Source organism: Meleagris gallopavo, chromosome 27, assembly GCF_905368555.1.
Source record: "Meleagris gallopavo chromosome 27, MGAL_WU_HG_1.1, whole genome shotgun sequence".
In the NCBI taxonomy this organism is placed as follows: Eukaryota; Metazoa; Chordata; class Aves; order Galliformes; family Phasianidae; genus Meleagris; species Meleagris gallopavo.
The window spans coordinates 1,667,252-1,680,391 of record NC_139430.1 but is presented as its reverse complement, the minus strand read 5'-3'; the positions used below and the strand labels follow the sequence as shown (position 1 = coordinate 1,680,391).

Here is a 13,140-nt window from a genome sequence, read left to right as displayed (position 1 = left end):
AAAAGAACAAGCAGGAATGGTTGAGTGCCTGGTCAGCAGCCATCACTGCTGGCCCTCAGAGCCCAGTCCTGCTGTGAGCACACTCTTTAGTAAACATGTTTAATACACCAGTGCCCAAAATGAACCAAGATCGAGGCATCACCACAGACAGAACTATAAGAAATGAGCAGCCATCCCTGCCTTGGAGAGCTATCAGTCTAAGCTGAAACAAATGCTGTTCCTCCCAAGACCAAAACATATTGCAGCACCCACTGATTTTGGTCCTTTGGGCAGCAACTAAAGATAATGCAGGCAAAGGGTTAATCTGTAAGCAGAATTTCTTTTTTAATTAAACAGAACTATTTATATATATATATATATATATATATATACAAAACCCAGAAAATATTGCACCATTTAAAAAAAAGGATATTTTACAACTAATCATGTGTTAAACACGCTTGTCCTCCCTGCATTGTAGTATATACACAGATTCACAGCAACTGTTGGACGTTAACAGGCAACCCATGCTATTGGACACCATGGAAATGCACTGGTCCACACATATCCCGGAGAAAATACCCCTCCCACCCTCACCATCATGTTGGGAACACGTCCATTGCTTTGTCACCTTGGTGGCATTCAGGAACAATCCTCTCACCTCCCCGAGTAAGGACAAATTAAAAACAGAAGGCTTCGGGAACTTCTCAGTCACAATTTCTTTTGGGCTTGATCGGCACAGTCTCTTACATTTCAGGGCTCAGTCCCCAGAACTTGAACATGGAGGCTCTGGAGAGAACCATTTCCGTCCCTATCCAGAGACAGGGGGGCATTCCAGTGTAGTTTTATCTTTGATATTTGTAATCCAAGGACTAAGACTTCTCATGCCTTGAGAGCATCTTCAGTAAGCCACAGCCCCAGGGTCCCGAGGGATGCTAAAAAGTACATCTGCTTTGGCGTTGATAAAATGTGTGGCGACAAGAGAGAAGACCAGAATGGCAATGCCCACAACCAAAGTGATTATCTAGGAAGGGATGAGAAATACTTAGCATTGTTGCAACAAAGATAGACAAAAATCTCACATTTTATTGAATGGGGGGGGGGGTCACTGTCAGAAAGCCACAGAGACAACTCACTACTAAGGCACCATGCAAAGTGCAAACTCACCTCTAGCTCCTTGCTGGCTACTAGAAATATTCTGGCACGGATCTCCTTCCATCGACTCTCTGTCCACGTGGAATACTCTGTAGATCCCCATTCCCTCAGCTCAAAGGCAGGAGAGAGTGCTTTGCTCAGGCGAACAGTTGACCGAACACAGTAGGGAACTCGTGATGTTGAGTTAGGGTCCAGGGAACCCTGCACCCAGGCATAGTCATACATCTGCAACGAAAACAAGACATTAAGAGACAGCAAGGCACTAGGAAATAACCAGACTGTCTTCTGGTAAGAGAGAGAAGGGTTTTTCTGACTGTTCTCATTGTCAGGGGATCCTTTTATTTACTCCTCCTCTGCCCTTCAGTGTTGGAATGCTTCCTTGTTGGAGGATTTGATCCAGTTCTCCCATGTGTGATTATAGGCAGTACAAAGCAATCCCTCAAAAGCAGAAAACCAGAAAATCGAACAGCAGATCTGTCCTTGCCACTCTAATGGGACTTACTTCTTTCTCAGTATTAGGTGCTTTTTCAGGGTTCAAGCACTCTTCCTTTGTGAGGTTAACAACAGTGCCTGTGAGGTTGGCCAGAACATACTGCACAAGGTAGGTAGTGTTCACAGGGCTGGAAACAGCAACGTAGTGCTGGGGAACATCATCACCTGGAATAGCCAGAGAATTGGAATTGATGGGAAAAATGCCAGAAGCAGTGATACTGTGGAGCTTTACAAAGTTGCCAGGTAACATATGGGGTCAAACACATCCCTGTGTTCTTCCCTATGCTGCTTACCCAAAATCCCTTTCAGGTCTGGTTTAATGATGGACTGAAACCAGGAATTGTTCATTTTAATCAGAAACCCATAGAGCATTTGAGTGATCTGGAAAGAGATGTAAATTGGTTTATACAAAGAGGAAAGAACACAGCATCTCAATGGCTACATCTCTTAAGATTATTTGGCACAGAATACACTTTTCACTACAGAGACCAAGAGCATAGCAAAGCAGAGACTATATGTCACAACTGTACATTATGTGAAAACAAGAGTTTCAGTCCAGATCTATTGATTCCTTACTTGATCCCTGTGGCACACACTGCCACCTCACCTCAGTTTCCACTTCTTTGCCCTGAGATGGAAAGGCAAGGAAGTAGAGTGAAAGTTTTTTCGTTCAGCTGTGATGGAGAAAAGGGGGGGAGAGGCAAAGCCCTCATGGAGACAGACAGGACAGCATGCTGTGTAAACACACATAAACAGAGACAGAAGGGAAGTACGTGAGGGCTCATGGTAGATGCCAGGGACTCAATTCCATCTGCTCGTACCGTTTTTGGATCTGCCTGAATAGCAGAGGTGTCGTTGGCTCCCCCTGCAAGCCGGTAGAGAGCACGGGCGACCACTGTGGCAACTTCTGCCAGAGACTGCAAAGGAAGAGTACTTTGTGTTAATCAAGATAGACAGACCCAGCAAAACAATTAAGAGCAAGCCAGAACCTACACATCCATCAACATTATATCGCACCGCCATTTGAGTGCCTATTGCCTTTGTAAACATACAAAGCATTCCCACCTTCTTTCTGCCTTTCTTTTTGGAAGCAGCTTTCCCCCTCTCTCCGTGAGCCCACCTGCAATCTGCCCCTACTGAAAGCCCCATCCATCCTAGACGGTGCAGCTAAAGAAAATATAAAGTTGGAACCTTGGCTGTGTCTGTAACATACTCCAGGGCCTCCTCGGGGCTAAGCCCCTCAGGGTATTGCATCTGGATGTTCTCTGGAGTGTCGTACATACTCTGGTAGTATCTGAAAAGAAGAAAGCAAACAGAGGTTGGGGAGGAGCAGAAAGAAACCACAGGGCATGGAATTCAATTCAGAGTGTGCTTAAAGCAAACAGTGGGAGCAGTCTCCTGGGAGCAGAGAGAAAGCTCTGCCAAAGCACTGCCCTGCCACACGCTCCTTAAACCATTTAATGAGGCTTTATAATTAACTTGGCCCTTCCACAGCTTCTCCCATCTGAGGATCTCCAAGCAATTTACAAGCTGTGATTAGCTTTCAGGTGGGCGACAGCCCCCATCTATTAAATGGATAGAGAAACTGAGGCAAGGACAACTCATGCAGAAGGTCTCATGGGAAGAGAGCTTTCAATGCAAGTCATGCTAGTGGATTTTATTAATGCCTTATTTTGAAGGCAGTGAGGAATTCCAAGTGAACTTTAGGAGAGATTTACACCAAAGAGTCTGCAACACACACAGCTGAACTGGGAACTGCATGGTCTATACACCTGACATTCCCAGGCAACCTGAGATTGATCTCCCCAGCCTACAGATGGTCACAGACCAGGGAAGTGTGCTGTTCTTCACCTCAGCTCCTCCTGCACCTTCAAAGCAGTGCACCTTTAGAGCTAAAAGGGAAGAAAGGGAAACTACTTCCTTTTGATCACGCCAGAGATTCTCAGTAACAGAGAAGGGTAGAAAATGAAGGCAAAGAGACAATTTGAAGAGTTTGGATGAAGGGGAAAAGGCAAGAAGAGAAAAAGCGAAAAGGGGATGTCTGTTCTCTACCCCTCATCCCCATTTCCAAAGTTGAAGAGAAGCAGATCCCCAAGGAACACCCAGTATTAGGGTCATGTGAGGTGAATGAAAGTGCCCTTTCTAATGCCTGGGGCTTTCTGCCATCACAAATAGAAAGCTATATGAAAAAAAAAAAAAAAGAAAAGAAAAAAAAAAAGGAAGCATCTAGCTTCTGGAAGAACAGATGAGGCTTAGGCACGCTCAGTTGCCATTTGCTCACCTCTGGCTCCCAGCCAGCTGTGGGGAACATTTTCTGTACAAAACTGGATTTCTTTCGGTTGTCAGAATAATTATGCTGCGCTTGTTCAATTACATGGCACACGTTTGCTCCTCCACTCCCCCCGGCCTGCCATTCCACATGTGCTGGGCAGCACAGCCCTGGCAGAGGCCTTGCAGGAGCTGGGGCTGCCCTCTGCCGGCCCCACTGCCTCTGGCCATGGGGCAGACCAGAGTAGTACCTGTTCTGGAAGGAAGCCTGGTGGTCGGTCAGGACTACCCCAGGAATGTGCCGGGCTCGAAGGAAGCGTTGGAATGAAGATGGGGGAAGAGACTGCGAAAATCCCACTTCCTGTAAAGTTACATTTGCTCCTACGCTGCTATTACTCAGAACATCGAGCAGGTTTTTAATCTGAAAAGGAGAAAACAGCACTGTTCCACTCTTTTTGTTTTGAATGTGCAGTTTTTTTCTGGGAAGTTTAACATGCTGAACATTTGTAAAATGCTAAGGATCCCTGAGAATTTCGGTTAGGTGAACAACTACGAACTGCTGTCACTCACCTGGGGCTCAACAGTTGCATTCAACCGAGAGACGGGGTCTGTATGCATCCACAAAATGGAGTCATTCCTTAGAGCCACCTGCAAGAAAAGAAATAAGAAACAAAACGCTTTCAACACATACTAGGACATGACTAAATCCTGTAGAGCAGGGAAATCCAGATCAGAAAAAAGAACAACAAAAGCGATGAAAAACGATGGTTGAGAAAACCACACTTAAATTATTACAGAGAAATAAAGAAGCAAAATATCCCCCAGCTCATCTCTCACCTGATTCAACTCCACAAAAGAATGGATGTTCTCCAAACGGAGAGGAAATTTGTCTTTTTCCATATCATACACCATTCGTGAACTGCCAATATAATCAAAAGTCTCCTGCAACAAGGTAATAAAAAGGAATAAGAAAAAATCCACACATGACTCACATACAGAACACTGCTTGGTCCAATTAACAGCACCATTTGAGAAGCTGAGGTGGAACAAAACCAAAAGTTTGAGGGCTAACTGCTGCACCAAGTATTTCTGAAGGTTTGCATAGTCTGGCTGACACCAGAATACCAAAGGAAATATTATGTTGTAGGCTGAGATGCAGCAAAGGACAAAATTGAAGGTAAACAGCAAAAAAACAGGAGAAAGCTACTGCACAAGCAAGAAAGGCACAGAGAGAAAGTCAGACTTCTGCAAGTACTGATAACTCACAACGTTACTGCAAGTAACAGCAGAGAGGCAATACTACACCCTCTACTTTGGTGTACAACCCCTCTGTTTCTGGGAGAGTAGAATAGGAAGTCAGGGAAAAGGGCAAATCCTCCATTCCAGGAGTTAAACATGTGAAGCTCTCCTGGAAGGAGGGGTATTTGTTTCCCTAGAAAAAGGAAGGGAAGGCAAGATGACATCAACAGCTTCGTCAAGGGAATTGCAAGAAGCTGAGCATTGTCTAGAATGAATCAGTGCCCCAAAGAAGAGAATCCCCATGACAGAGAAGGACAGTGAAGTCAGCCAGTCACCAGACTTTCCTCTTGACTATTATACAGCCAAGTCTTATCACTCCACTTACATTCTGGGAGCACGACAGAGAGTGTTTGCTCTACAGTGCTGTACGCTCATTTCCCTGAGGGAAATTCTGACTAGGGATGTATGTGCTGGGGAGGGTGAATGAAAGGAATCACATGGCCACAGCATGGGGCTGTGGGAGCCAGTTTCACAGAGCTGCACAAAAGAAGCCATCAACGTAGATGCCTTCAGGGGAACATCAGCTGTTGGCCGTCAGTCCCTCCTCCACAAGCTTGTTCTGTTTTTTTCCACAGCTGCCAACTCCAGTGCTGGGCTCCCAGAAATGAACTACATTTTGACGCTGTCAACACATATATTTTTAATCTAGTTTTTTTTTTTCTGGGCTTCATTTCAGAATTTAAAGCCTAGCCATTGCTGTTCATTCTGAATGGGAATGGGACAAAAAACAGACATACAGAGAAGCACAGTAGGAAGAGACAGGAGGAAAAGTAAAGTTTGTCTTATTCATCCAGAATGAACTGAGGGGCAGAATATGCACTGCCCCATTGGAAGCTCCATCTGCTGTTGTCATCCCAGTGAAATTAAGATCCTGTTCTCACTAGGGGAGTGGAGAGAACCACGGTGTGGGGATGCAGATAAATGATTTTGTACAAAGAGTAGGAAAGAGTTCATTTGCAAGGAGCCAAAGGCTGATTTGCTATTCTGAAACAAGCCAAATGATGGAGCGAGGCTGCTGCTCTTACCCCTTGGAAGAAAGTGAACATTATATTCCTCTGCAGCAAATGAACATCTGATGCCTTATGAAGGGCTTCAGCAGCAGCCAAGTGGGTCACAAAAGAGGAGACAGCACTCTCTGCCCCAGGTGCAATGTTCCAGAAGAAGGAATGACTGTCAATCTGTAAGCATGAACAGCAGGCATAAGAAATGTGCAAAGGGATACTGTACTGGGAAAGCAAATCTGCTACCTCTTTTTAATCCCACTCATCCCACTGATAAGGGAAAAAATCAAATTATATTGCCCAATGACACTTCAAATACCAATTGCAATAGCCAATCCAATCCAAATGAAGGGCAGGAGCACAGGAAGAAATGGAAATAAGTAAGAGAAGTGTATTCTCACAAGACCCTACACTCACATCTTCCCATAATCCTTCCAGTCTGCCCTCTGCAAAGCAAGATTAAGAGATACTTACTCTTGTAGCAACCATAATAAACTCCTTCTTAGGATCAACTTTTTCAGATGAATTAATAGGGTGCAAGGTGCTCCACACATTATAATCAAGCAGAGGATCGCATACAGTCTCTAAAAAGCAGAAACAACATTGCTTGAAACTTGAGATTATAGCAGAGAGAACTGAAAAACAATCTTGCTTGTCAGCTGTAGCTCACCAGTTTTATCATGACAAGGAGAGAAATCTGCTCACCTGGATTAATGCTGAAGGTGTTTTGGATGGAGTTGCGTCTCATGCAGGTAACAGTGCTGGTGACAGCATGCATGTGGGAAAAAAGTTGCATGGCACACAGAGGGTACTCAGGACCAGATCCATCAGTAGGGACGTTATGGTCTTGGTAACACTGGACAGAAATAAACATCATCACAAAACTTAGCTTGTCTGTAATAGTATGATGTACTGCTTATAAAGTTGGATCATGTGTTTTTACTGTAGATGTCAACATCTGTGCTGAATTAGCTCAACTTCTGGCTCCGTTCCTGAACTGTGTGGCAGCTCCCCCCTCTCACAAGTGTCAAGTACCTGCTTAATAACTTGAGTCTCATTGGCATCCTCAAGTAGAAAAATGGGGAAGTCAAAATCCTCATATGAAAGCCCACTCCCCACTGGATTCCACACAGTCCTATTGCAGTGTGCATACTGAGGGCCGTAGTCTTTGGAATAGACACCTGGAAACAGAAAGAAATGGGCAAATCTGAGCCTGCAGAGAGAATAACAAACTACAGCAAAGGTAGGGCCTGCTGAGAAAATGGCAGCAAGTAGAGAACGAGCACCATTATGGGCTAGGGAACCAGCTGACAAAGCTTAGACATGGAGCTGGTCACTGCATGAAGCAGAGTGGCAGAGTCTGAGCGCTGTGCCACGCATGGAGAATACAAAACATGCATGCTCAAAGCCATCCCATGCCAGGAGGCTGGCAGGAGCACTCAGTGAGCATTTATCACATGCTGAGAGAGCAGTGGAGGCACACAGAGAAACATTATACTCCAAAAGGAGGAACATACTAAACAGCATTTTCTGAGCTCATCATGTGCTGGAAATACCCCTAAGGCATCTGTAATGTGCCAATCATTTTAACACCTAAGTACTGAGCAAGCAGCACGAAGGCAAAGAGGCAACAAATGCCAGCACAAACTCATCTCAGAGTTTGCACATCATCCTTCACAGCTGAGGAGGAGAAAGTTTAGTGCAAACTACAGAAAGGCAGTTTCTCTCCACACAGTGTAAGACAGTAAATTAGCTGCATGAAATAAAAATAGTAAAGTGAAAACCTAACTGAAATCACGTGGGGAACTCAGGCAGGAATCAAAAACAGTACCGAATGGCTCAGAGAGTTTAACACATTTCATCTACTTTATGGAAAATCAACCTTTAATGACGAGGTGTGGAAAAAGTATGTGTTTCAAAAGTGAAAGAAAAAGAAACTGCAGCAAACCTTGGTCAGACTGAATAGCAATTTCATGCTGGTTTATCCAGCTTATCAGTCTTCCCCCAAACATCAGTCCAGGCCTCACTTAGACCTGATGAGATTCCAGCTCAGACCAGTTATTTCAAAAGGACACATCAAGCAGGTTATCCTACATGAATTTTAACATGTAAGTGAAGTTGCAATTTTGCCCTTTGCACTTCTTGCTTTGACCTTACAATGTAATGGCACTAATTCTCCTCCCAGCAATAGGAAAAACTTAACATTTTCTTACCAAACCCATCATTGGGACACTTCAAACCGGGAGAAAATCCCTGGGGAGGGTTAGGTTTGGCAACAGACACTGCAAGGCCTGACACTCGTGAGGTTCCCTTCAGCTGCTGCATTACCTTCCTGGAACAGAGAAAATGTAGGTGATATTTTGAATTCATTAATGAAAAGTTACAATCTAAGACATACCATTGCTGATACACACTATGCTCAAGCAGACGATGATGTTTTTGATCAAATAACCACCATGTTCCTTTCTCCTCACCACTTGAGAACCGTATTAAGATGGCAACAACCAGAAAACTTCAACCACTTTCCTGCTCTGTCTAGGAGATGTAACAAACACTAATCATGTTTAATGAGCTTTAGGAAAAGCCACAGTGATGAACACGACATTAGAAATTACACAGAACAGAGCTCTTCTGACAACCAAACCATACATTTAAGAAGATGCAAAGCCATGCAGTAAAACACAGTAAAAACAAGCATGCCACCCTCACTGTACTTCAGTACAGTCAAAGATGATTTTGCCATCTCTCACTTGAAAAATGACATTTTTTATCATAAAATTATGGGTCCACATTGGTCTTCTGGGCTCCTGTGACCTAAGGAAGATAAAAACTGACCTGTTGAAGAGACTTCCATCTAGTAATATCATGTAGGGTGGGTGTGGGCCATCAGCAAGCACCCAGTTTAGGTCCTCCTCCTTCTCCACCACATGTATCACCCCTGTGTCTCCACTGATGGAGGCTGTGGAAAGAGAAAGCACCCTTCATGTTTCACTGTGTTCTACTTCCTTCTCACCCTCAACAACCCCAAAAAAGGGTAGCATGGATCAAAGAGCTTTAAGGAAGAACAGCTGATATGAGAGATGGAGGAAGCAATTTGGTGAAGTGGCGCTATTTCACTGACAGAAGAACAGCAGTTCTCAGGAAAAAACAGTGAACAGTGAAGAATAAAAAGCAATGGAAACAAGCTCTGAGCTTTAAAAGCCTGCTTTGTTTGAGCAGTGACTTTAGCTGGAGGCAGTAAGGCATAATACAGCAGAAAAATGAGACCTCAAGACAGAAAAGCACATGAGGAAGAAAAACACAAGGGGAAGACAGGACCTGCCTGTCTCAAGGACATAGTCACAGCAGCTGACCATCATGGGGGGGCTAAAGATTGCAAATTCAGAAACTGGGAGCTCAAAGAGAGCTCACAGGAGGCCTGCAAATGCATAGGGAGAAATAAGAGCAAAAGATCATAGCCACAAAAGGGATGAGCAACTGAGTAGGTCTCCCTGCTTGTCATTTCATCCCATACCAAAGAAAGCAGAGGACAGATAAAGCACTTTTATAGGAGTCCACTGATACAAATAAGCCCCAGACTTAGTAATGGCTATCACTGGACACTGCTTATGACTGGGAAGGCAGAACCCCATGCCCATGTTTGCACTAACACCAGGCTCACGTCAGAGGGCAGAAGTCAGGGAACAATGCACCTTGGGTTACCTGGCAGACTAAGCTGTGCTGCCCTGCAGTGGCAGCTGACAACCTCTGCTGCAGGGAGTGACTCAATCAGGAAGCAAAATTCAATTACGAATTAGCAAAACGTTGACTCATAGGAACCCCTTTCTACACATAGTAACTTCAGGAAAGAGTACTATGTGGATTGGGCTCCCTTGTTTTTCTTCTCATTCCTACCAGCTAAACAGTCCTCTTCCTACACCTTAATATGACAAAAAACATACAAAGTTAGCAAGCAGTGCACAAGCAGCTAAGCCAAACCCTCCAGTCCCTTCAGATGTCACTTTCTTAATTCTTAACCCTCTGTCCTCTTCCTCTCCTAACTTGTTAACACCTAACACATTCTGCATTAGGCTCACAACTTTGCCTTGTACCCTGGGATGCTGGCTGGGCACAGACAGCAGAATCTGCAGCCACGATGCTGTGCTGTACCTTAGCTTTGTCCTGAGCAAGCACTGACTGTGTGCACTGAAAATGCTGCTCTGCGCCAGTCAAGGCATGGATTTTCAAGGACACAGCCTCTCTTAAGGCCTAATCCTCAATTTAGAAGAAACACATCAGTATGAGTGAAATGGGATTGGAAAAGTCAGCAAATGATGATTGAACACAGGCAGTGCTGATTCAGGCAGGACAGGAGCATTATATCCCATTTGTCTGGAGGTGGCCACCCTGAGGAACATTTCCAACAGTACTCACACTGGCAGCCGATCTGGTGTGTAGCATTCAGAAGACGAACACACGGCGCCGTTTTGTTCAGGGGGATGTAGATCTTCCTCTCAACCGAATTCCCCTCGCAGGAGCCTGAGGAGAGGACACAGGTCCACTTCAGGGAGAACAAACCAGGAGCTCCCACACTTCAAAGCCCTCCCTAAAATGGCGTGGGGAGGGGGGGGAGCATTGAACCCCTCCCCAGATGCGGGGGGGAACGGAGAGGGCTCACAGAATGGTCTGCGTAGGAAGGGACCTCAAAGATCACAAATCTCCAACCCCCTCACCACATGCAGGGCCACCAACCTCCACATTGAACACCAGCCCGGGCTGCCCAGGGTCCCTCCAGGGATGGACAGGGCATCCACAGCCTCTCTGGGCAGCTGTTCCAGCACCTCACCACTCTCACAGCAAACAACTTCCCCCTGCCATCCAACTGAAATCTGCCCTCCCTCACTTTCCAACCATTTCCCCTTGTCCCACTGTTATCTCCCCTTTCCAAGAGTTGACTCCCCTCCTGTTTGTAGGCTCCCTTTAGGTACTGAAGGCTGCAATGAGGTCACCCCGCAGCCTTCTTTTCTCCAGGCTGAACAAGTCCAGCTCCCTCAGTAGGTCTCCCAGTGCCCCACCTCGCAAAAGACCTCCACCTCAGCGATGGGTCGGCCCCAGACCGCATAGACCCAGCCCTATCCCTCTGCCAGCCAGCCTCACCCGCTACCAGCACGGCGAAAAGCAGCGCCGGCAGCGGCCCGCACCAAGCGTGGAGCGAGACCCAGCAGCTCCCTACGACAGCCGTCACTCCCCGCCTGCTCCCGGCTCTCCCCATCGCCGCCATCTTCCAGCCCAGTTCCTCCAGCGCCACCGCGCATGCGCAGCGCCGGAAGCCGCTCTGTGTCAGCGGAAGGACCGCCACTCGATGGCCGGAAGCGGAAGTTGGGAGAGGGTACTTCCGGAGCGCCGACGTGGAGGGTCGAGGAGGCGACGGTTGGGGGTGCAGCTGTGATGTTGACTAAATTCGAGACCAAATCGGCTCGGGTGAAAGGTAGCCGTAGGGCTGTGTGGTGCGGGGAGATCTGGTAGAGTTTCTCTGTTATCTCTCTTTGTGTGTGTCATCTCTGTCTGTGTCTCCGCAGGGCTCAGCTTCCACCCCAAGAGGCCTTGGATCCTTACCAGCCTACATAATGGCGTCATCCAGCTCTGGGACTATCGCATGTGCACCCTTATCGACAAGTTCGATGAGCACGATGGTCAGTGGTAGGGATGGGTGGGGGAGCTGCTGTGATCTGTAGGGCGGGACTGGGCCTGGCCCTTAGACCTGAGGAGCTGTGTGACAAACCCTGCATTTCATTGCAGCCTCTTTGCTGGTCTCTGGATGCTTCTTTCGTGTGTGTGAAGTGAAGCTGTTGTTTTGTTTCAAGTGAAAAGCAAACTTGTCAATGCATGAGCAAAAGGTCAGGATGCTTTGCAGTGTATTTCTACAGTTGTGCCGGTAGAAGTGAATGGGTTTAAGAATGAGATGTCAGATTTCAATGTGGGTTTTTGTTGCTTTGAATTTTTTTATTGAAGGAAGCAATGGAGAGTGTGAATTGCATGCTTTGAGTGATATGAGGGTCTGCTCCAGCTGTCGTTTGCCCTGTCCAACCTGCTTTTCCTTTTTGTAGGACCTGTTCGAGGTATTGATTTCCACAAGCAGCAACCTCTGTTTGTTTCTGGAGGTGATGACTATAAAATAAAGGTAATGTTTTACTGCTTTAGCAATTTTTATTTCAAAGAACACCTCCCAAGGGAGGGAATTGCTCTGGAGTTATGCTCCTTCTGTTTCAGAAGGATTAGTGATAATCACAGCAAATTGAAGCCTTTTTGAGACTTGCATTAGAAATGTTTTAAAATGAAAGAAGGTTGCTTGTAGGTAAACTAGAATACCAAAATTTCAGCCAATTGTGAGAAAGTACAAAAAAAAAAAAAGAAGTCTAGTAGGTCACAGATATAGCCTGATTGTTCAACTTTTGTGTTGCACAGGTCTGGAACTACAAACTGCGCCGCTGCCTTTTCACTCTGCTTGGGCATTTGGACTACATCCGCACCACCTTCTTCCATCATGTAAGCAGCTTTAGTACTGAAGTACATACCCCAGTTTGTGGCCTTCCTTCACGGAAGGGAATTTGTCTTTTGATGCCCCCAGATGGGGAATATTGAAGTTGTGCTGAAGCTAATGGTGTGAGTGTGCAGATGTGGTGGTGTTCTCTGGAGTTGTAAGAGGCATAAACTCTCTCCCCTAGATCCTAAGTAAAATAAAACAAAGAAAGGGTAAATTTTTGGTGGCAATTGAAAAATACTGTATGGGGAAGGATTGTATGGGATGTGCATTTATCTCACATGTGAAATACTTTGTTTTTTTAGGAATATCCATGGATCTTGAGTGCTTCTGATGATCAGACTATTCGGGTTTGGAACTGGCAGTCCAGAACTTGTGTCTGGTAAAATCCATAGAGGTTTTAAAAAGTAACTGTGGAGTTTGGGG

The 13,140-nt window shown here is 45.7% G+C and overlaps 2 protein-coding genes across 2 annotated transcripts in view; one reads left to right on the top strand and one right to left on the bottom strand.

The window, feature by feature from the left end:
* Window positions 1-299: 299 nt before the first annotated feature.
* On the bottom strand, window positions 300-11,512 carry NCSTN (nicastrin). Its single transcript, XM_003213952.5, has 17 exons — window positions 11,331-11,512; window positions 10,608-10,712; window positions 9,030-9,153; window positions 8,408-8,526; window positions 7,230-7,375; window positions 6,900-7,050; window positions 6,669-6,778; window positions 6,219-6,371; window positions 4,732-4,836; window positions 4,465-4,542; window positions 4,146-4,315; window positions 2,818-2,920; window positions 2,448-2,543; window positions 1,920-2,007; window positions 1,637-1,791; window positions 1,147-1,359; window positions 300-1,003 (listed from the first exon to the last, which is right to left on the bottom strand). The coding sequence occupies exons 1-17, from the start codon at window positions 11,452-11,454 to the stop codon at window positions 881-883; spliced, it is 2,163 nt and encodes a 720-aa protein (XP_003214000.3). The 5' UTR covers window positions 11,455-11,512; the 3' UTR covers window positions 300-880.
* The window catches only part of COPA (coat protein complex I subunit alpha), an 18,387-nt gene continuing 16,755 nt past the window's right edge, over window positions 11,509-13,140 (top strand). Inside the window, exons 1-5 of the mRNA XM_003213951.5 lie at window positions 11,509-11,661; window positions 11,753-11,866; window positions 12,281-12,354; window positions 12,639-12,719; window positions 13,020-13,096. Coding sequence (XP_003213999.1) covers window positions 11,622-11,661; window positions 11,753-11,866; window positions 12,281-12,354; window positions 12,639-12,719; window positions 13,020-13,096 — 386 coding nt within the window. The 5' untranslated portion in view covers window positions 11,509-11,621. The remainder of the gene's footprint in view (window positions 11,662-11,752; window positions 11,867-12,280; window positions 12,355-12,638; window positions 12,720-13,019; window positions 13,097-13,140) is intronic.

Coding starts and splice junctions, on each gene's coding strand:
- NCSTN (XM_003213952.5), bottom strand. CDS start 11,454: ATGGCGGCGATGGGGAGAGCCGGGAGCAGGCGGGGAGTGACGGCTGTC. Junction 8,527..9,029: donor GATGGAAGTCTCTTCAACAG/GTCAGTTTTTAT, acceptor TCTCTGTTCCAG/GAAGGTAATGCAGCAGCTGA. Junction 1,004..1,146: donor TAGCCAGCAAGGAGCTAGAG/GTGAGTTTGCAC, acceptor ATCCCTTCCTAG/ATAATCACTTTGGTTGTGGG.